We start from the raw sequence: 22,901 nt of genomic DNA, 5'->3' as shown, positions 1-22,901 counted from the left end.
GGATGCTATCACCAACTCTATGGATGTGAGTTTGAGTAAGTTCCGGGAGTTGGTGATGGACAGGGAAGCCTGGCATGCTGCAGTCCACGGAGTCGCAAAGAGTCAGACACAACCGAGTGACTGAATTGACTGAACTGAGTCATGGTTTCAAGGCCTTTTCAGAGGCCAGAATTAAGAAATTTTCTTCAGGTAAAATACATCATGAGTTGACATTGATATTTTTAATTCATATCAGGACTACCCGATGTTCTTAACTTCAGGAGTCATCTCTGTATGTTCTTTCTCCCATGCCTTAGATTGTGATACTCATTGACATCAACAAAATTCCTCATTTATTGAAAAATATACACACAACCCTTTCAGATGAACAATACTAACACTACCATTAACAGCACGATTAGTGAAAGAACATAAGCTTTCTCCTTGCTTTATTTTGCCTCTACTTAGGAATCAATCTCACTAGGTAAAATCAAATTACTGTGTTTTAAACTAACTGAAAATAATTCCTCTTGGTATGATTGTACCACCAACTCAAGTCACAGGCTCATTTTTTTTTTTTTTTCATTTTGCTTTAAGTTTTAGGATTGCTCTTTTAGCTTAACTTTGCATTATAATTATACAAAATATTTAAGTGGTTTCTAAAGATATAGTCCCCCTCCACCTTACTCTTGCATTCCCTTATAAATCTAAATTTTTGCTTTATCTTTTTATCTCATGTGTCAAGTTAAACCAACAACTTAACAACTTTTCTGAGATGAATGGCCACATATTTTATACACATTGCTACACCTTTTTGCACTCATTAACATATTTTAGAAATCATTTTAAAACAGTCACCGGAGGTCTTTCTCACTCTTTTATGTAATAGCATTAAGCACCATTGTGTGCTTTAGCTTATTTTATCAGTTCCCTGATGATGGATATTTGAATTGTTTCAAGTTTTGTGCTATTACAAATAGTGCTGTAATAAATAACACCATGAATGAATCTTGTTTGTAATTTTGTCAGCGTATCCTTGGGAGAAATTCTTAGAACTAAAACAGCTGAGTCAACAGGTAGATGAGGTTTTGAGAGTTATGTCAAACTCTCCTCCCCAGTGTAACATTCCCATCAGTAACCTAATACATGAGAACTTTTGTTCATCTAGAGCTTTGCCAAGAGAATATGTTCTCAATTTTCTGTGTTTTTAATTTTGGTAATATAATGGGTAGAAAATGTTGATTTTTCAGTGTTGATTTATTTTGCATTTAAAAGGTAAGAAACTTTATATATCATTAAAGGCTACTAAGGGCTTCTCTGGGTTTCCCTGATAGCTCAGTTGTTAAAGAATCCGCCTGCATTGCAGGAGACCCCAGTTCAATTCCTGGGTTGGGAAGATCCACTGGAGAAGGGATAGGCTACCCACTCTAGTGTTCTTGGGCTTTGCTTGTGGCTCAGCTGATAAAGAACCAATGTGGGAGACCTAGGTTCAATCCCTGGGTTGGGAAGATCCCCTGGAGAAGGAAAAGACTACCCACTCCTGTATTCTTGCCCAGAGAATTCCATGGACTATAGGCCATGGAGTCTCAAAGAGTTGGACACAACTGAGCAACTTTCACTTTCACTTTCAAGGGCTTCTCTGGTGGTTCAGTCAGTGAAGAATCTGTCTGGAATGCAGGAGACTTGGTTCCAGTCCCTGGGTCAGGAAGATCCTCTGGAGAAGGGCATGGCAACCCACTCCAGTATTCTTGCCTGGAGAATCCTATGGATAGAGGAACCTGGTGGGCTACAGTTCATAGGTTCACAAAGAGCTGGGTGTGACTGAAACAACTGAACGCGAGCATGCCAAGGCTAATAACATTTTTTCTATCAACTTTATATTTTTAGCTCATTTTTCTGAAGGAAACTTGATATTTTTCATATAAAATTTTTAGAATTTCCTTAGATGTTAAAGATATCAAATCTGCCCATAGGCTGAACACATTGTTTTCCATTTTTCATCATCTTTCTACTTTGTTAATGTGAGTGGGTTTGGTAGTTTCGTGGGAGGAGGGGTTGCTTCACTTTTTTATGTTTTGTTTCAATCCTTTAAAATATTCTTATTTATGTAATCAAATTTGTCAATCTTTTTTCTTTATTGTGTTTCCATTTTTGTCATAATGAGGAAGGTTTACCCCACTCCCAAGTTAAAAAGCAATTAGTCCATGTTTCCTTTTTTTGCATAATTTCATTTTTTACCAAGGTAAACTTCTGATCCATTCAGCATTTATCTTGGTGTGGAGAATGGATTCAATTTTATTTTTTTACAGAAGACTATCCAGTCCTCCTAACCATATACTTTAAATACCTTGTCTTTTCCTCCATTGACCTGTGATGATGCCTTTATACACATATTAAATTTCCGTGTCCAATTTTGTCTATTAGGATTTTTCTATTTCTCTTTCAGGGTCAGTCTATCTCTTCACCAACACCAGTACTGTTCAATTATAGAGGCATAAAAAATTTTAAATATTTAGTTCAAGTGAAAAGTGAAAGTGTTAGTTGTTCGGTCGTATCTGACTGTTTGCAACCCCAATGACTGTAGCCCACCAGGCTGGTCTGCCCATGGGATTCTCTAGGCAAGTATACTGCTGTGGGTTGCCGGGCCCTTCCCCAGGGGATCCCAGGGATCAAACCCATGTCTACTGCATTGCAGGCAAATTCTTTACCGTCTGAGCCACCAGGGAAGTACAAGTACACCCCTTTATTTCTATCCTCCATCAGAATTTTCCTGGCTATTCTTGCTTATTTGTTCTTTAAGTAAATATTATAAGCAACATCTCTAGCTTCAGAAAAAAAAAATTCTATTCTTATTAGAATTACATTGGACGTGTTAATCTAGGGAGACCAACATCTTTAGGATGTTGAGTTTTGCTATCCATAAATATGGTACATCTTTCTATTCGTTCAAGCCCATATTTAAGTCTTTCAAGGGTCTTTTAGAACTTGCCCAATATAGATTTTGAACTTTCTGGTCACGTTTATACCTATTTACTTCTTGTTTTTTGCTTTTGTTTTGTTTCTGAATGTAAACGGATAGTCCTTCCTTTTATATCTTCTGGTTTTTGTTTGTGTATATGAAAGTCATTGATTTTTGAATGTTAATTTTGTTTTTCCCCTTGCTTTATTGAGGAATAATTATGTGCCAAAATTCTATATATATATAAAGGATACAATATGATGACTTGATACACATACAAGCTGTAAAATGATTACAACAATCATGTTAATCAATATATCCATAGTCTTTAGTGTGATAAGAATACTTAAATCTACTGTCTTAGCATATTTCAAGTACATAATATTAACTATAGTCACCATGCTGTACATTAGATCTCTAGAGCTTATACATCTTTTAAATGGAGGTTGTACTCCCTAACCCACATCTGCCCATGTCCCTACCCCCAACTCCTGGAAACCATCATTCTACTCTCTGTTTCTCTGAGTCTGACTTTTTTTTTTTTCCAGATCATACGATAGCTGTCTTTCTCCATTTGACTTAGTTCACACAGCAGAACATCCTGCAGGCTCATCCATGTTGTCACACAAATGGCAGGATTTCCTTTTTTATGACTGAATATTTCAGTGTGAGTATGTATGTGTGTGTATCCCATTTTCTTTCTCCATTCATCTACTGATGTTCACTTAATTTGTTTCCATATGTTGACTATTGTAAATAATGCTGCAATGAATACAGGAGTACAGACGTCTCTTCAAGATAGTGACTTCTTTTCCTTTAGTTATATAACCAAAAGTGGGATTTCTTACATTAGTTCTATTTTTAATTTTTCAAGAAACCTCCATACTGTTTCTACAGTAGTTATATCATTTTACATCCCCACCAACAGAGTACTAGAGTTCCCTTTTCCCCACATCCTCAACAACACTTTTTATTTCTTGTCTTTTCAACAATAGCCGCCCTAACTGATGTGAGGTGATATCTCACTGTGGATTTAACTTGCATTTTTCTAATGATTAGTGATGTTGAGCACTTTTTATGTACTTGTTAACCATTTGCATGTCTTCTTTGGAAAAAAATTTATTTAAGTCTTCTGCCCATTTTTAGGATTTTTAGGATTACCTGGGATTTCTTTTTTTTTTTTTTTTTTTTTGCTCTTGAGTTGTATGAATCCTTCATATATTTTAGAAATTTACCCCTTCTCAAATATATGATTTGAAAATACTTTCTTCCATTTTTTTTTTTTACTTTCTCGCATCATTTCATTGATTGCCTCTTCACTCTACTGATTGTTTCCTTTGCTGTGCAGAACCTTTTTAATTTGGCATAGTCCCACCTGTTGATTTTTGCTTTTGTTGCCTATGCTTCTGTTATTATATACAAATAAGTCGTGTAAAAGTATATTTATTCACAGATGACATGAAGTTTAAAAAGCTTTTTTTAATATAAATGTATTTATTTTAATTGGAGGCTAATTACTTTACAATATTGTATTGGTTTTGCCATACATCAACATGAATCTGCCATGGGTGTACACATGTTCCCCATCCTCAACCCCCTCCCTAATAATGAATTCATCAAAGTTGTAGGACACAGGACCAGTATATAAAGATCTTCTACATTTCTATACCCTAACAATGAACAATCCAAAAGTAAAATTAAGAAAAAATTTTATTTATAGTAGTATCCAAAAAATATGCTTAGGAATAAACTTAGCTATATAAGTGTCAGATTTGTAAACTGAAAATTAAACAACAGTGTTAACAGAAATCTTTGAAGACCTAAATAAATGGAAAAGTCTCTTGTGTTCATCGATTGGAAAATTTAATTTTAATATGAAAATACTTCTGCAAATGATTTACAGATTAAATGCAATCCCTATCAAGATTCTAGTAGCCTTTTGTAAAAAAAATAAGAAAGCTGATCCTAAAATTTATATTGAAATATACCAGGCTTAGAATACCCTAAATAAGTTCTAACAGGAAAAAAAAATATGGAGAGCTCACATTTCCCCATTTTAAAACTTTCTACAAAGCTGCCATGCATGCCAAAACAGTGTGGTTGATATAAAGATAGACACATAGAACCAAGAAGCATAATAGAGTCCAGTAGTAAACCATCTATGGTTAATTGATTTTCTCAAATCAAATTTAAAAAATAATTCAAAATGAATCAAAGACCTAAGTGTGATAATTCAAATTATAAAGTATTAAGAGAAAATGTAGGTGTAAGTCTTCATGATCTTATATTAGGCAAAAGTTTCTTAAATGACACAAAAAGGGCAAGCAATAATAACAAAAATATAAATAAATTAGACTTCATCAAAATTAAAACTTTTGTGCCTCAAAGGACACTGTGAAAAAAAAATTTTAAACCTAAAAACAGAATGGAAAAAATATTTACAAATCTTGTAGGTGGTAATGGTGTAGTCTCTATATTATTCAAAGAACTCCTACAACCCAATAATAAAAAAGACAAATAGCTCAATTTTTAATTGGGCAAAGGATTTAAATAGACATTTCTCCAAAGTGTCATGTTAGCTGCTCAGTCCTGTCTTGATCTTTGCAATACCACAGAGTGTAGCCTGCCAGGTTCCTCTGTCCATGGAATTCTCCAGGCAAGAATACTGGAGTGAGTTGCCATTTCCTTGTCCAGGGGATCTTCCCAACCCTGCGATTGAATCCCAGTCTCCAGCACTGCAAGCAGATTCTTCACCATCTGAGCCACCAGAGAAGCCCAAAGAAGTATACAAATCAACATCATTAGTCATAAGGAAACTTCAAGTCTAACCACAAGAAGAGCCCCCTTCTTAACCCACTATGATGGCTATAATAACAATTTTTGAAAAAAAAAAATAACATGTTTTGATAAGGATGTAAAGGAATTGTAACCCTCATCACATTGTTGGTAAGAATGTAAAATGTTAAATGGTATAGCTATTTTGGAAACAGTTTGGCATTTCCTCAAAAAGTTAAACATAGAGAAATTCCATTCCCGGGTACAAACTCAAAAGAATTGAAAACACGTGTTCATATTTAGATGCTTAATCCCTTTTCTAATGCCCACATGCCTAAATTATCATAGCAGAGATGAATGATAGTCATGCAATAAGCATTATGTTACCAGTTTACCTATGTTATTTTTTAATATTTTAGAACAACAATCCTGCAATAGAATAGTACCTTTTCCCATTTGGGAGCTTAGGAAACTAAGGCTCAAAGATTACACTAAGTTCAGGCAGTAGTGGGGCAACGGTTACCACCAAAACCTCAGTTCAGTTCAGTTCAGTCGCTCAGTCGTGTCCTACTCTTTGCAACCCCATGAATCGCAGCACGCCAGGCCTCCCTGTCCATCACCAACTCCCAGAGTTCACTCAAACTCATGTCCATCGACTCGGTGATGCCATCCAGCCATCTCATCCTCTGTCATCTCCTTCTCCTCCTGCCCTCAATCACTCCCAGCATCAGGGTCTTTTCCAATGAGTCAACTCTTCACATGAGGTGGCCAAAGTATTGGAGTTTCAGCTTCAGCATCAGTCCTTCCAATGAATACCCAGGACTGATCTCCTTTAGAATGGACTGATATAAAAGTCCATGGGATTTCCTTTGCAAGAATATGGAGTGGGTTGCCATTTCCTTCTCCAGGGGATCTTCCTGACCCAGGGATTGAACCCGTGTCTCCTGCATTAGCAAATGGATTCTTTACCACTGAGGCACAAGGAAAGCCCCCCATACAATATTATTCAGTCATAAAAAGGGAAATACTGATACATGTATGAACCTTGAAAACATTATGCAAAGTGAAAGAATCAAATTCAAATGACCACATATTATATGATTACATTTATATGAAATGTCCAGAATAGGCACATCTATATACACAGAAACTAGATTAATAGCTGCCAGGAGCTATGGGGATGACAACTGATGAGTACAGGGTGTCTTTGGGGGTGGTGAAAATCTTCTGGAATTAGACAGTGGTGGTAGTTACACAATATTGTGAATATATTAAAAACCATTGAACTATTCACTCTAAAACAGTGAGTTTAGGGCTTCCCTGATGGCTCAGTGGTAAAGAATCTGCCTGCCAAAGCAGAAGACAAATGTTTGAACCCTGATCCAGGAAGGTACCCACATGCTGCGGAGCAACTAAAGCCCATACACCACAACCACTAAGCCTGTGCTCTAGAGCCTGGGAGCCACAAATATTGAGCCCACGTGCTGCAACTGCTATAGCCCATGTGCCTAGAGCCTGTGCTCTGCAACAAGAGAAGCCACGAAATTGAGATGCCCACGCACTGCAATGAAGAGAGGCCCCCACTCACCCCAACTAGAGAAAAGCCCACACAGCAATGAAGATCCAGCACAGCCAATAAATAAATAAATAAAACAGTGAGTTTAATGGTCAGTGAATTATATCTTAATAAAAATTTTAAAAACATTTTTTAAAATTTTATTTTATTTTTTAATTTTACAATATTGTGTTGGTTTTGCCATATATCAAAATGAATCCACCACAGGTATACATGTGTTCCCCATCCTGAACCCTCCTCCCTCCTCCCTCCCCATACCAACCCTCTGGGTCGTCCCAGTGCACCAGCCCCAAGCATCCAGTATCGTGCTTCAAACCTGGACTGGCGACTCATTTCATATATGATATTATACATGTTTCAATGCCATTCTCCCAAATCATACAAAAGAGGGAGTCTTGCTGAGAGCAATGATGAAAGTAAATTCAGGAATGAAATGCAAAAACCTCTGTGCTTGGAGAACAGATAAGAATACTGACAAAACTGAGTTCAGGAAACTATGTGGGGGAAAGTGTCTCATACACTGCTGCTATCAGTATTAACTGGCATATTAATTTAAGTAAACAATTTATTAATTACAAATAAATACATAGAGCACATAGCCTATGATCCAAAATTTTCATCTGTAGGAACATAAAATCAAAGTGTGGATGGAACAGCTAGCACTCAGTGAGTGTTCTTTCTTATTATAAAGGTGATAATCATAGGGAGAGATAATATATTATGCAATGAATTCCTGCAGCCAAATTGGCTCTCACTTCTGTTTCTTTTTGGACAAAAAATAAGACAGTGTTCATACCATATATATGGTATGATCATGAAATTTCTGCTCTTTTAATCTTTGCAAGCTGCATAAAGTGGAAAACAAAATTCTCCCCTAAAATAGAAGGTCATTTCTAGAGATACTGAGCATATATTAATGATAAAAGCAGAGATAAAGAGTCTTGTGTAGAATTCCCGCCTCCTGATAAAAGGGATACAGCAGGATGGGACTGGGGAGGAGGGCAGGGGCATAGAAAACAGAGCCTGAGTCTCAGCCAAACTCCATGAGCCTGCAAAAAAAATGCCAAGAAATATTCAGAGTGACTTATGCCTGAAGCAGTGAAAATCATCAGTGACTATGCAGTGACTAACAAACTCAGTGACTATGGAAAGAAGTGCCTTAAAGAACCTATATCTTTTTTTTTCCTTTAATTCTTTCTACAAATGGTAATTCCCTTCACATATGGCATTATTATTTGTAAGCACTGCACTTTGTTCATCAAATAAAGAGTTCTAGCAATGCAAAAACAGCCCATGAAGAGGAATATCATGTCTACTTTTCCAATGCACCATACCCAGGCCTTTCGGCCCATGAAGACATACCCCCTGCCTCAACTTGCCCAAGTTCCAAGGTAAGAGAAATAGCTTCTGAAATCCAGCTCATAACCCCAAAGGTGCCAAGAGACAGCTAAACCTCCAGGATGCTCTCTGTGTTGACACTCTTCTGGAGCTGGCCCTCTGGAAGCAGAGAGTGTCCATCAGCCTTCCTGCCACTACCCTCCAGATGCCACCCTCCCTCCTACCCTTTATGGTGAGACATGGTGGGGAGACAGGGATTATGACATAAGCAAATGGCCTGGAGCTGATCTATGTAAATGCCAGCCCATGGGCTTCCTGGCAGGTACACCACCTGTGAAGGCCTCATAACAGCCAACCTCTTGCAACCTCCAAGCTGACGGGCCTCATCAGGGGGAGGAGGGACCCCCTGCACGGGAGAACTGACAGCAGGATTCTGGTAGAGGAGGCCGCAAAACGTCCAAGGGGCGGGCGGCCATCATGTAGGAGCCATGGATACCGCCATGTGTGTTTGCTCTCCATGTTGTACATGGCAGAGATGTTGTCCGCGGCTATGCTCCTGCCTGTGCTGCAAGTTCCTCTTCACCTCGGAGCGGAACTGCACCTGCTTCCCCTGCCCTTACAAAGATGAGCGCAACTGCCAGTTCTGCCACTGCACCTGCTCCGAGAACCCCAACTGCCACTGGTGCTGCTGCTCCTGGGCCAATGACCCCAACTGTAAGTGCTGCTGCACGGCCAGCAGCAACCTCAAGTGCTACTACTACGAGAGTCGCTGCTGCCGCAATGCCACCATCACCTTCCGCAAGGGCCGCCTCCGGAGCATCCGCACCTCGTAAGTGCTGCACACCCGACACGGGCCACAGTGACTCCGGACACCTGGGGAGTGCCCTACCAACTGCGGGGACAGGGCAGGCCAGCCACCCCGCCCCAAGTCCACCTCCTTATCTGAAAAGGAGAGGCCAAGGACTTGCTCGGAGAAGGCAATGGCACCCCACTCCAGTACTCTTGCCTGGAAAATCCCATGGAGGGAGGAGCCTGGTAGGCTGCAGTCCATGGGGTCACTAAGAGTCGGACACGACTGAGCGACTTCACTTTCACTTTTCACTTTCATACATTGGGGATGCAAATGGCAACCCACTCCAGTGTTCTTGCCTGGAGAATCCCAGGGACGGGGGAGCCTGATGGGCTGCCGTCTATGGGGTCGCACAGAGTCGCTCACGGCTGAAGCGACTTAGCAGCAGCAGCAGAACTTGCTAGCAATTAACTCTAGTTACATTTTTTTGTTTTCTTTAGCTGCTCAGTCATGTCCAACTCTTTGAAACCCCATGGACTGTAGTGCCGGGCTCCTCTGTCCATGGCATTTCCCAGACAAGAATACTGGAGTGGGTTGCCATTTCTAGGAGATCTTCTCCACCTAGGGATCCAACCCATGTCTCCTGCATTGGCAGGTGGATTCTTCACCATCTAGCTACAAGGGAAGTCCTAGTTACTCTTTGTCATGGTACAAATATATCACATGGTCTTTGTATGGTGACAGATGGTAGCTAGACGTTGGTGGTGATCATTTGGAAATGTACAGAAATACCAAATCACTATGTTGTGTAACAGGATCTAACATAGTGTTGTGGGTCAGTTACACTTCAAAAAGAAACAAACACAGGAAAAGAGTAGATGTGTGGTTATCAGAGGCAGAAGGTGGGGATGTGGCATTGGATGAAGGCAGTCGAAAGATACAAACTTCCAGTTATAAGATAGATAGGTACCATACGTAAAATAGATTGCCAGTGGGAGTTTGGCGTATGATGCAGGGAACCCAAAGCCAGTGCTCTGTGACAACCCGGATGGATGGGGTGGAGAGAGAAGTGGAAGGGGGTTCAGGAGGGAGGGGACACGTCTATACCTAGGGGCTGATTCATGTTGATGTATGGCAGAGACCATCACAATACTGTAAAGTGATTATCCTAATAAAATAAAATTTTTAAAAAGATAGGTACCAGGGATATCATATACAAGAGGATAAACATAATTAATGCTTCTGTCAGTTATATATGAAAGTTGTTAGGAGAATAACTCCTAAGAGTTCTTAGCACAAGAAAAAATTTTTAATTTTTTTCCATTTCTTTAATTTTTTATCTGTCGGAAAAGATGGATGGTCACTAAATTTACTGTGATAATCACTTCCTGATGTTTGTAAATCAAATCAATATGTTCTACACCTTAAACTTATACATTGTTAAATGTCAACTACATTTCAATAAAACTAGAAGGGGAAAGAAGAGCTAAAAAATACTCCAAATAATCTGTTTTGTACTTAATGTAACAATAAAAATATATATTGAATGATGTTATTATTTTAAATGCTTTTGTTTGCATTTCAAAATGTAACAATAAAAATTACTTCCACTTCAAAAAAGAATTTTGTAGCAATGAAGTGTAAGTGTCCCTAAACAGCCACTAACCAGTACAGACCTGAGTTCCAAACCAAGCCCCACCCTGTATGAGTGCTGAGCTCTCCTGAACTCCACCTCTCTCACCTTTACAAAATAGTAATAGCTGATGCTTAGTGCAAAAACAACTTGCCAGGACCCATGTGGATGACCCCAGGTAATCCCTGCCCCATGGCTACCACACCTATGAGAAAACTTAGTATTTAAGACATTGAATGACCCAAGATCACACCACTGGTAAGATGTAGTCAGAATTTGAACCCAGAGTTTGTGTGCTTAAATTAAAATTAAATTGAAATGCTGTCTTTCAAAATGCAGAATATGGTACCTGCAGTGATTCAGGGGATATGAGGATTAATATCGTTTTGAAATTTTTTATGTGATATAAAAATATAAATTGCTCTTCCTCTTCCTCCTCTGAACCATTCATATCTGCAATACTTCTTGGAAAAACAATAGCTTCCACAGGCTGTTTTTGACACTATGGCCTGCGTAAATACCCCAGATGGCCATGAACTCCTGCCAGCCTTCTCTTTGTTCCTAACCAGATGTCATAGCATTGAGAGTCTCAGTTACTCACTTAGGGCATTAACCTGCTATGACAGGCACTGAACATCCTTTTCCTGCTCTGACCACAGCAGTCTATGTCACTTTGTCTGGGGTGGCAGAGACACTTCTTACAGAGGAAAGACCAAAACTCAGCCCTCTAGGATGACAGCATCTGGAAAGACAGAAAGATGGGAGGCAGTCTGGAAGCCTTTCAAGACTGGAAGAACAATCCTGTGAGCAAAGGTTCAGTGAATTTAGGGAAGGATACGCTCTCTCTCACAGGTCAGCACTTAGTAGATGCTTAGTAAAGGTTACTCTCAACTCACCTCTTGTGATTTTTGCATGAATAGAGAACACAGGGGTTCTCAATGCAAGTCCCAAAGGTCTACGGAGCAGAAAGTAGCTTCCACTCCCTCTCTCCTCTCAACTGCCCCATTTTCTGCAAATCAGCAATGGAGCATCTTAGAGCCATTCCAACAAGAGGGGGATGACATTGGTCTTTTGGGGGATGCTTAGACCAGGAACTCCCAAACTTTGTTTTGTATGAGAGTCACCTGGGGATCTTTACAAACTACTGATGCCTGGTCTCCAGCCCCAGACATTCTGATTTCATTGGCTTGGGGTAGGACCTGGACATCAGGATTTGAAAAGCCTCCCCCACTCCCAGGTGATGCTACAGTGCAGAATGGCCTGAAGGGAACAAGAAGGGAAGCCAGGAGACTTGCAGGTGATATAATGGGAACCCAAGTACAAAAGGAACAGGCCTAAATCTGGGAGCAGGCAGTCAATGCACAGAGGAGCAGAGGCCATTATCTCAACAAGAAGACAAGGCTGCTTGGCTTGGTAACTGTTTTGGCATGGAATGATGGTCACTGAATGCCCGAGTCCAGGCCTGAGGCTTTCTGATGATGGTCAGAGATGCTACCACAAGTGTCAGGCAGCTTGTGCTGGGTACACTGAGACATATTCCTTCCATCTGGCCTCCCTCCTGGTGTCTGATCCTGGCCTCCTCTGTTCTTCATCACTACTTCCTGCTCAGCATCTTCCTCATCCCTCCTCACTCTGAGCTCATTCATCCCTCCTTGCCTTACTCATCTCCTTTTCCCACTTTCATTTTCACCTCCATGCCAGCTCCCTGGGCCATTAACAACTGTCTGCTCACCGTGTTCTCTTTTTCTCTTCCCGCAACACCCTTGTCTCTCCCTCTCTCTTTCTGAATTCTCTTGCTATCTCTCTTTATATCACACCCTGATTCTCAGAGTCCCACCTAATCAAACTGGAGTAGTCTATCCAGCTGCCATATGTAAAACTAGCCTGCTTCTCCAGGTGACCCCTTCAGAACCTGGGTAGGAGAAAGCAGAGAGGCTGGGAAAGCAGAGAAGGAATGAGACTGAAAACATTGAGGCTAGCAGGCTTGGATACCAGCATCCAAATCTCCAAGAGAGAGCTTCCCAGGTGCCCAATTCTCCATAAGGACACTGTCACCAAAAAACCACTCCATTCCAGTGTGTTTGGGCATCACACTTGACTGTCTGGGCTCTGAGACCTAGGTCCCTGGCTAAGGGAAGGGGGAAGAAGCCAGGGGCATATAGGGACTGCAAAAAGGCAAAAGTTAAAAAAAAAAAAAAAAAACACAGGCACAATGTCAAACTCAACCCCCAGACATCACTAATACAGAGGATAAGAGAGATCGGAATAGTCACAAATTAAGTATCTTATCATACTTCCATCTAATTCACTTATTTTCACAAACTGCTTCTGCCCTGACTGTAGTTTCTTAGAATATGCACTTGAATTTTACAAGTATGCAGTTACTTCATCCACAGTTCTTATATGAAATCAGCCTCAGATATTAGATAAAGGTTCAACACACACACAGTAGAAGCATACACTTCTCATAGACTTGACCATTGTTTTTCTCTGCTGTGGACATGGGCTGGCTAGGAGCGGAATGAAGTCATTACAGTGCACATTTATTGAATGCTTACTATGTCCAGGCAGTTAAGCACTTATCATGGATTATCCCATGGAGACTTTAAAATCCTCATGGAGGAAGTAGTATTGTGAGATTTGATTTATAGAGGAGGAAACTGAGGATGAGAGAGGTGACGACACATCTCAATGGTGCAACTCCAAAGCAGTGCATTCCATCATGTGCGACCTTAAGGGGGCCTCTACCTGCTTAAGTCACAGTTGTGGTCTGATCATTAGAACACTCAAGTTCTGGGCTTGGCTAGGAGACTGACCTCCTTGTGTCCTGGGAAGAACGCTTTGCCCATCTCTGTGTTCCCTCTCACACATAACAATAATGATGTCAGTGCCCTCTAGGTAAAACCCACGAAGAACACACCTGTAGCTGGAGGAGATTGGATTTACCGTCCCACTGAAACAAGAGAGAGATACACCATGAGCAAATGTGAGTTGTCTCAGTAGGAAGGCATCACTAAGTTATTACAGGATTTATGCTCATGGTAGGTGAGGACACAGGGGTAAATCTCCTATTGGGAATCTTAATAAATCTTGCATAGAAGATGGAAATAACAGGGTTGAGCCTGTTATTGGTTAAAAAAAAAAAAAAAAGCAGCAGTCACTTCTTTTAATCAGGACAGGGGATGTTTGGTGATTTTTGTGGTTTGGACAATGTTCTTGCTTCTGAGTTCAAACATGAGGAAGTGATTTGTTTCTGCTTTGCTTCACCACAGTCCCAGAATGGCCTTGTCTGCTGTGGGTGTTCTGTGATATTATCTATGGCCAACAGAATTCCAATACCCAGCTGAAAGTGCCTGCCCCTCTGGGCTGTTTTTCTCTTGCTCAAAAATAGCAAGCAGTTGCATATCAGGTACAGCATTCCAGGGACTGCTCAAAGGCCATCCAGGTTTTCAGTTCCATTTAAATTTTCTCAAGAAGCCCCATCAAGTGATTCTATAATGAGGGGACAGACAGACAGAGGTAAATTAACTTAAATGCGTGAGCCCAGCTAAAAGATGGTGGAGGCGGGTTTAGAACCAGGTTTGCGGACAACCCATGCTCTTCCCCCATCACACCGCGCTGCGACTCAGCGATGCACCTGTTCCTTCTGAGAGGGAGAAACGGAGGCCGCCTCCTGAGTTCGCACGCTTGCTTCTCCTTGCAGCTCCAAGACGGCCCTGCGCATTGGGAGCAGCGACACGCAGCTGGAGGAGGTGAAGATGATGCCGACGGCCAACAGCAATCTGGTCAGCCACCTGTCCTGCCCCATCTGCGGCCGCCTGCGCCTGCACTCCTTCATGCTGCCCTGCCACCACAGCCTGTGTGAGAAGTGCCTGCGGCGGCTGCAGAAGCATGCCGAGGTCACCGAGAACTTCTTCATCCTCATCTGCCCTGTGTGCAACCGCTCGCACTGCATGTCCTACAGCCACAAGATGCAGCTACCCGAGAACTATCTGCGCGGCCGCCTCACCAAGCGCTACATGCAGCAGCACGGCTACCTCAAGTGGCGCTTCGACCGCTCCAGCGGGCCCATTGTCTGCCAGGTCTGCCGCAGCCAACGCATTGCCTATAAGCGTTGCCTCACCTGCCGCCTCAATCTGTGCAACGAGTGCCTCAAGACTTTCCACTCGGACGTGGCCATGCAGGACCACGTGTTCGTGGATACCAGCACGGAGGACCAGGACGAGAAGATCTGCATCCACCACCCGTCCAGCCGCATCATAGAGTACTGCCGCAACGACAACGAGCTGCTCTGCGGCTTCTGTAAGACCTCCCTCCACAACGGCCACGACACCATCAGCCTCATCGACGCCTGCTCGGAGAGGGCTGCCGCGCTCTTCAGCGCCATCGCCAAGTTCAAAGCAGGTCCTGATCCCTTTTTCTCCCTCAACTACTCCTAGTTCAGGAACTGATGGGGAAGGTGATTTGGGAGGATCTGTTTAACAGAGAGGCTTAGTTCCACCTGGTGGAGGGATCCAATCCCTGGGAGACACTGAGCCAGTCTGCAAATCAGTGGCCTGGTATTTACATCTAGCAACTACTGCCAGCCATTTAACTCCCTGTGCCTTGGTATTCCCAGCTGGAAAATAGGGATAATAGTGTTACCAAAGCAAGTTCATGTGCCCAGCACACAGTGAGACCAAACAAACCAATGAAATGTTGGAGTTTGGAACAGAGAAAGGTTTATTGCAGGGTCATGCAAGGAGACAGGTGGCTCCTGCCCCACCCAACTCCCGAATTCTCCAAAGGCTTTCAGCAAAGTACTTTTCTAAAGGCAGAGTAAGGGAGGGGCAAGGCTGGGTGCTGCAAACTTCTTGGTGTCTATATCCTTTGTTCTTGCAACTGTCCACCTAGATCAGGTCACCATGTTCTTGCAAACCTGCAACAAAACAAATGTCATTCTCTGTTCTGCGACTTTTAATCTCTATATGAATGGACTCTTGAAGATCCCAGTCTTGAGAATAGGCTATCATTTATATTTCAGGCTACAGGCAATATTCTTTTACAAAATTGCAGAGTCAGCAGGACTAAGCACAGGTTAACAAAACACAAAACGAAAGGAATAGATTAAAACATTAATGGAAAGGTTAAAACGAAAACAACAGATCTAATATGGAGTCAGATTTGTTCTTCCCTGTTGCAATAGTAATAACTCCTTGTGAGGATTAAATGAATTACTCTATCTTAAACACATAAAAACAGATCCCACACACAGTAAATGCATAAAGATTCTATCATCTTGGTTATAATTTTCATGACCTTGGGCCTCATATTGCTCTTTGGAGAATGAAGGAGCTTGATCCTGTAGTATTCTGAAGTTCTGTGAGCCTGTCTAAGATATTTTTGTCCTTAAGGATGGATTTCTTGCAGTATTTTCCCAATTTTAAAGGGGAAAGAATTAAGTGATATTGAGAGTTACCTCTATTTTCAATTTCCCCCAAAGCTGCAAGCAGTAAAGTAAATGAACTGGTAGCAAATACCCAGAGATAGCCAATAATGTTCTAGTCCACAGCTTGCTATTCCTCTGCATACCTACTCATGGTATATGTAAATACTACATATACCATAGTTGTAGTTTCTATAAGGGAAACTGACTCAAGTTCTCATGATGGAACCCAGTACAATGATATTTTACAGATATCAGCAAAGAGCCCAATAATTTCTGTGTGTATATCCACCAGGGTAGATAAGAGGATCTCATTGACACTTTCAGGCCCTTTTTTTTAAATATAAATTTATTTATTTTAATTGGAAGCTGCTGCTAAGTCGCTCCAGTCATGTCCAACTCTGCTCGACCCATAGACAGAAGCCCACCAGGCTCCCCTGTCCCTGGGATTCTCCAGGCAAGAACACTAGAGTGGGTTGCCATTTCCTTCTCCAATGCATGAAAGTGAAAAGTGAAAGGGCAGTCGCTCAGTCGTGTCCGACTCTTAGCGACCCCATGGACTGTAGCCTACCAGGCTCCTCCGTCCATGGATTTTCCAGGCAAGAGTACTGGAGTGGGGTGCCATTGCCTTCTCTGAATTGGAGGCTAATTACTTACAATATTGTATTGGTTTTGCCGTACATCAACATGAATCCACCACAGGTGTACACGTTTTCCCCATCCTGAACTCCTCTCCCTCCCCTTACCATCCCTCTGGGTCATCCCAGTGCACCAGCCCCAAGCATCCTGTATTCTGCATCGAACCTGGACTAGCAATTTGTTCCATATATGATATTATACATGTTTCAATGCCATTCTCCCAAATCATCCCACCCTCTCCCCCTCCCTCCCACAGAGTCCAAAAGACTGTTCTATACATCTGTGTCTCTTTTGCTGTCTTGCATACAGGGTTATCATTACCATCTTTCTAAATTCTATACATATGTGTTAGTATACTGTATTGGTGTTTTTCTTTCTGGCTTACTTCACTCTGTATAGGCTCAGTTTTATCTACCTCATTAGAACTGATTCAAATGTATTCTTTTTAATGACTGAGTAATATTCCATTGTGTATATGTACCACAGCTTTCTTATCCATTCATCTGCTGATGGACATTTAGGTTGCTTCCATGTCCTGACTATTATAAACAGTGCTGCGATGAACATTGGGGTACATGTGTCTCTTTCAATTCTGGTTTCCTCAGTGTGTATGCCCAGTAGTGGGGTTGCTGGGTCATAAGGCAGTTATATTTCCAGTTTTTTAAGGAATCTCCACACTGATCTCCATAGTGGCTGTACTAGTTTGCATTCCCACCAACAGTGTAAGAGGGTTCCCTTTTCTCCATACCCTCTCCAGCATTTATTGCTTGTAGACTTCTGGATCACACCCATTCTGACTGGCGTGAAATGGTACCTCATTGTGGTTTGATTTGCATTTCTCTGATAATGAGTGATGTTGAGCATCTTTTCATGTGTTTGTTAGCCATCTGTATGTCTTCTTTGGAGAAACATCTGTTTAGTTTTTTGACCCATTTTTTGATTGGGTCGTTTATTTTTCTGGAATTGAGCTGCAGGAGTTGCTTGTATATTTTTGAGATTAGTTGTTTGTCCGTTGCTTCATTTGCTATTATTTTCTCCCATTCTGAAGGCTGTTTTTTCACCTTGCTTATAGTTTCCTTTGTTGTGCAGAAGCTTTTAATTTTAACTAGGTCCCATTTGTTTATTTTTGCTTTTATTTCCAATATTCTGGGAGGTGGGTCATAGAGGATCCTGCTGTGATGTATGTCAGAGAGTGTTTTGCCTATGTTCTCCTCTAGGAGTTTAATAGTTTCTGGTCTTACGTTTAGATCTTTAATTCATTTGAGTTTATTTTTGTGTATGGTGTTAGAAAGTGTTCTAGTTTAATTCTTTTACAAGTTGTTGACCAGTTTTCCCAGCACCACTTGTTAAAGAGATTGTCTTTTCTCCATTGTATATTCTTGCCTCTTTTGTCAACGATAAGATGTCCATAGGTGTGTGGATTTATCTCTGGGCTTTCTTTTTCTTCACTGATCTATATTTCTGTCTTTGTGCCAGTACCATACTGTCTTGATGACTGTGGCTTTGTAGTAGAGCCTGAAGTCAGGCAGGTTGCTTCCTCCAGTTCCATTCTTCTTTCTCAAGATTGCTTTGTCTATTTGAGGTTTTTCGTATCTCCATACAAATTGTGAAATTATTTGTTCTAGCTCTGTGAAAAATACCATTGGTAGCTTGATAGGGATTGCATTGAATCTATAGATTGCTTTGGGTAGTATACTCATTTTCACTATATTGAGTCTTCTGATCCATGAACATGATATATTTCTCCATCTATTAGTGTTGTCTTTGATTTCTTTCACCAGTGTTTTATAGTTTTCTATATATAGGTCTTTAGTTTCTTTAGGTAGATATATTCCTAAGTATTTTATTCTTTGTGTTGCAATGGTGAATTGAATTGTTTTGTAAATTTCTCTTTCTGTTTTCTCATTATTAGTGTATAGGAATGCAAAGGATTTTTGTGTGTTGATTTTATATCCTGCAATTTTACTATATTCATTAATTAGCTCTAGTAATTTTCTGGTGGAGTCTTTAGGGTTTTCTATGTAGAGGATCATGTCATCTGCAAACAGTGGGAATTTTACTTCTTCTTTTCCAATTTGGATTCCTTTTATTTCTTTTCTGCTCTGATTGCTGTGGCTAAAACTTCCAAAACTATGTTGAATAGTAGTGGTAAAAGTGGGCACCCCTGTTTTGTTCCTGACTTTAGGGGAAATGCTTTCACTTTTTCACCATTGAGAATAATGTTTGCTGTGGGTTTGTCATATATAGCTTTCACTATATTGAGGTATGTTCCTTCTATTCCTGCTTTCTGGAGAGTTTTTTTTATCATAAATGGATGCTGAATTTTGTCAAAGGCTTTCTCTGCATCTATTGAGATGATCATATGGCTTTTATTTTTCAATTTGTTAATGTGGTATATTACATTGATTGATTTGTGGATACTGAAGAATCCTTGCATCCCTGGGATAAAGCCCACTTGGTCATGATGTATGATCTTTTTAATGTGTTGTTGGATTCTGATTGCTAGAATTTTGTTAAGGATTTTTGCATCTGTGTTCATCAGTGATATTGGCCTGTAGTTTTCTTTTTTTGTGGCATCTTTGTCAGGTTTTGGTATTAGGGTGATGGTGGCCTCACAGAATGAGTTTGGAAGTTTACCTTCCTCTGCAATTTTCTGGAAGAAAATTTGAGTAGGATAGGTGTTAGCTTTTCTCTAAATTTTTGGTAGAATTCAGCTATGAAGCTGTCTGGACCTGGGCTTTTGTTTGCTGGAAGATTTCTGATTACAGTTTCAATTTCCATGCTTGTTATGGGTCTGTTAAGATTTTCTATTTATTTTTTAGGCCCTTTTATCAGTGGGAATAGCTTCCTTGAACAGAGGCCTACTTTACCCAAGCCTTTCAGAAGAATTGCCTAATCTTTTCAATAATCTTATAGTACAGGCATTAAAATTCCCTCCATGGATAAGACAACTGGTGACCTAGTCTCTCTGAGTCCAAAATTTGTGTTAATTCCACAGCACTCATTTGAAAACCTACTCTGCTAAACAGTGGCCAGAATCTAAAGACAGAGAGACTGAAAAACAACAGCGACCACCGCCACCACCTGCAGCCTGCTCCTCTAAGTGGTGGCCTAGAGTCAAGTGACCAGGATGCCCCAGATCAGCCTAGCTCCTCCCTTGTCAGATATTTCAGTGTCCATAGAAGCATGTCTGAACAGATGACAAGGGGGCAGCTTTCCTCTGAACTGCACAGAAAGGTTCCATTGGACAGAGAGGTGGGTCAGAGACAGACCTTGCTAATTATGCCTCTCAGGACCTCTCACCATCTTGTTTCAGGAACACCTTGATTTCTCAATTGCTCCATGCCTAGAAACATGGTTTGTCAATGGACATTTATTAAGTTTGGGAGCAGCACCAGGGAAGCCCTTATATTAAAGAAATCCTACAGGAGCCATGTTGCCAGGCCAATGGAAGCCCCACTTGTTCCTACTGGATTTTTTTAAGGTGGGACCCATGGCCTGAGCTTGACTGGATTCTCCAGAGCCTCAGCTTAGGGAAAGGGATGCTGCATGTAGCCTGCTATGGGCCTCATGCAATCATAGAAAGCCTGGGTCTTTAACAAAGTCACGCTGCGATCATTTTCTCAAAATCCGGGACACCTGAAAAACAAGACAATGAAGAGACATCACTACAAATTCCAATGAGCCCAGCCACTGGGAAAGGGCTACCTTTATGGCATATCCATTCAGACATAGGGGAAAAATTGAGCCTGTCCATCCTTGTTAAAAAAATTTTTTTTTTTTAAACCAGGGCTCAAACTTATTCTTAAGGACTCAATTCATTTTCAGGGAGGTGCTGTAAATCTGCATTGTTAGCAGATCTCCACATAATTTAAAATCAGGTGATCTGAGACCACGCTTTGAGAAGCTCTGGGCTCTGAAGAGAAGGTTCAGTTTGGGTTGATGCTGTGCAGTGTCCGGCTGCTCACTGGGACCAGTGGGAAGCTTTACTAACATCTGATATATGCATCCTGTCCCCATAGAGGTAAAGGCTAAACAATGAGGATTTTTCAAAACTCCCATGTAATTCTAACGTGACACCAGTGTTCAGAACCACTGGCTTAAAGGGAGCTCAGAAGTTTAGTGCCTTGTTTCTCAAAGTGTTGTCCAAGTCCAGCAGCATGGGAATCACTTGGGATCCTATTAGAAATGCAGAGCCTCAGGTCCCACCCCATCAGAATCTGCATTTTTAGTAAGACCCCCTGAAGGTTCCCTGGATTAGATTCTAAATCTAGCTGCAGACAGTCTCACCTGGATTCCTAAGCCTCTGCTCAGCCTGATTCACTGAGCAGGTAAAGTTAAGAGATTTCTCTTTTTCTTTAAGTTTCCCAGGTGATTCTGGTGCTCACAGAGAGCTGAGAAGGGCAACTGGGGCAATTAAAAACATAAGGCTCTGGGGTTAGGCAAATAGAATTAGGGACAGGCCCTGGTTTCCACTTGCCGTGTGACACTGGACAGTCGTTTAACCTCTCTGAGCCTTAGTGGCCTCTATAAATGGAAATGATGTCTTCCTCATAGGAAGTTATATGCAATGTATAATAATATACGGATATGATTCAAGGTGTAATACATGATAATGTATGGATTGGATCTATAATAAATGTTTAATAAATAGTAGTTAATTTTAAATACAGTGCCTGAAAGAGACCTTGCTCTGAATTTGTTCTAAGAAGAGCTCTTGCAAAACCACATTTGGTTGTGGGGGGGAGGGTGGGGGTGGGTCGGGGGAGCAGGTAGTGCTTCTGGTCTCTCCTCTCTTCTCCTCTCCTGACAACCCCCCTTTCCCCTCGTCAAGATATTTTTATCTTGTCTCTCTGGACTCTGCTCTACAGATACCTAACTAATCCCTAATAAAGCAAGGAATTTCCTATTCAAATATCTTTAACAATGAGTAACTGCTGAAGAGTCAAAGGAACCAGTGCATCATTAAGTGGAATTTCTGGGGCCCTAAGTCACAAGCAGGGCTTGCATGTGGGGAGGGCAGGGAGCATTTCTCAGCACCACTGCAATCACATCCTGATAGTCCCCTGTTCAGCCCCCATCTGTATTGCCTCTCCATCCACCCTTCTGAGCCAGTATGAGGAAGGAGGTGGGCAGAGGAAATGAGGGCCTCAGAAAGTAGACCAGAAAGCAACACTACTGACATTCACCCTGAAGATGTGAGAAAACACAACAGAATGGCTTACACTCAACAAACACCTTTCCAGCACCTCTACATATCCTAGTCACAGTGGTAACCAAGACAGTTGTTGTCCTGTTCTCACAGTCTGCCAGAACCCTAGGGTTTAATGCACATCATTGTCACAAAGGCCACCACCCACAGAAATCCAACTTACTGTGGATCCAGGACCATGTTACCAACCAAGATTTGGTCATCCCCACGGCCGAGTAAAATCTGGAAAGGATTATAGCCCATCAATTTACTGCAGAGTCACCCTTTCCTGGAGAGGACCTTACCTCTAGAATAGGCCACAGAAGGTTAACCTGTATTCAAATTGCTGTCAAACGCCTAAAACCCTGTAAAGCCAATGAAGTTGCCATTTCACAGACAGAGGTGGGCCACATGCTCACCCTGCCCTGGCATCCTCTGCACTGCAGCATCATTGGGTTTGTGCATTCCTGGGGCATCAGTGGTCTCTCATACTCATATCTATATCCTTAGAGCTTAGAAAAGTATATGATGTGGAATAGGTGTCCCATAAATAGTTGTTGAACAGTTGAGTGGACTTAAAATCCAAATGCCATGTC

At 41.4% G+C, this 22,901-nt stretch overlaps 1 protein-coding gene across 1 annotated transcript in view; it reads left to right on the top strand.

The window, feature by feature from the left end:
* Window positions 1-9,115: 9,115 nt before the first annotated feature.
* Window positions 9,116-22,901, top strand: part of TRIM42 (tripartite motif containing 42) — a 29,666-nt gene continuing 15,880 nt past the window's right edge. Inside the window, exons 1-2 of the mRNA XM_027552547.1 lie at window positions 9,116-9,456; window positions 14,754-15,454. Coding sequence (XP_027408348.1) covers window positions 9,116-9,456; window positions 14,754-15,454 — 1,042 coding nt within the window. The remainder of the gene's footprint in view (window positions 9,457-14,753; window positions 15,455-22,901) is intronic.

The sequence above is a fragment of the Bos indicus x Bos taurus genome, chromosome 1 (assembly GCF_003369695.1).
Source record: "Bos indicus x Bos taurus breed Angus x Brahman F1 hybrid chromosome 1, Bos_hybrid_MaternalHap_v2.0, whole genome shotgun sequence".
In the NCBI taxonomy this organism is placed as follows: domain Eukaryota; kingdom Metazoa; phylum Chordata; class Mammalia; order Artiodactyla; family Bovidae; genus Bos; species Bos indicus x Bos taurus.
The sequence above is the reverse complement of the archived record's forward strand: the minus strand, read 5'-3'. Positions and strand labels throughout refer to the sequence as shown.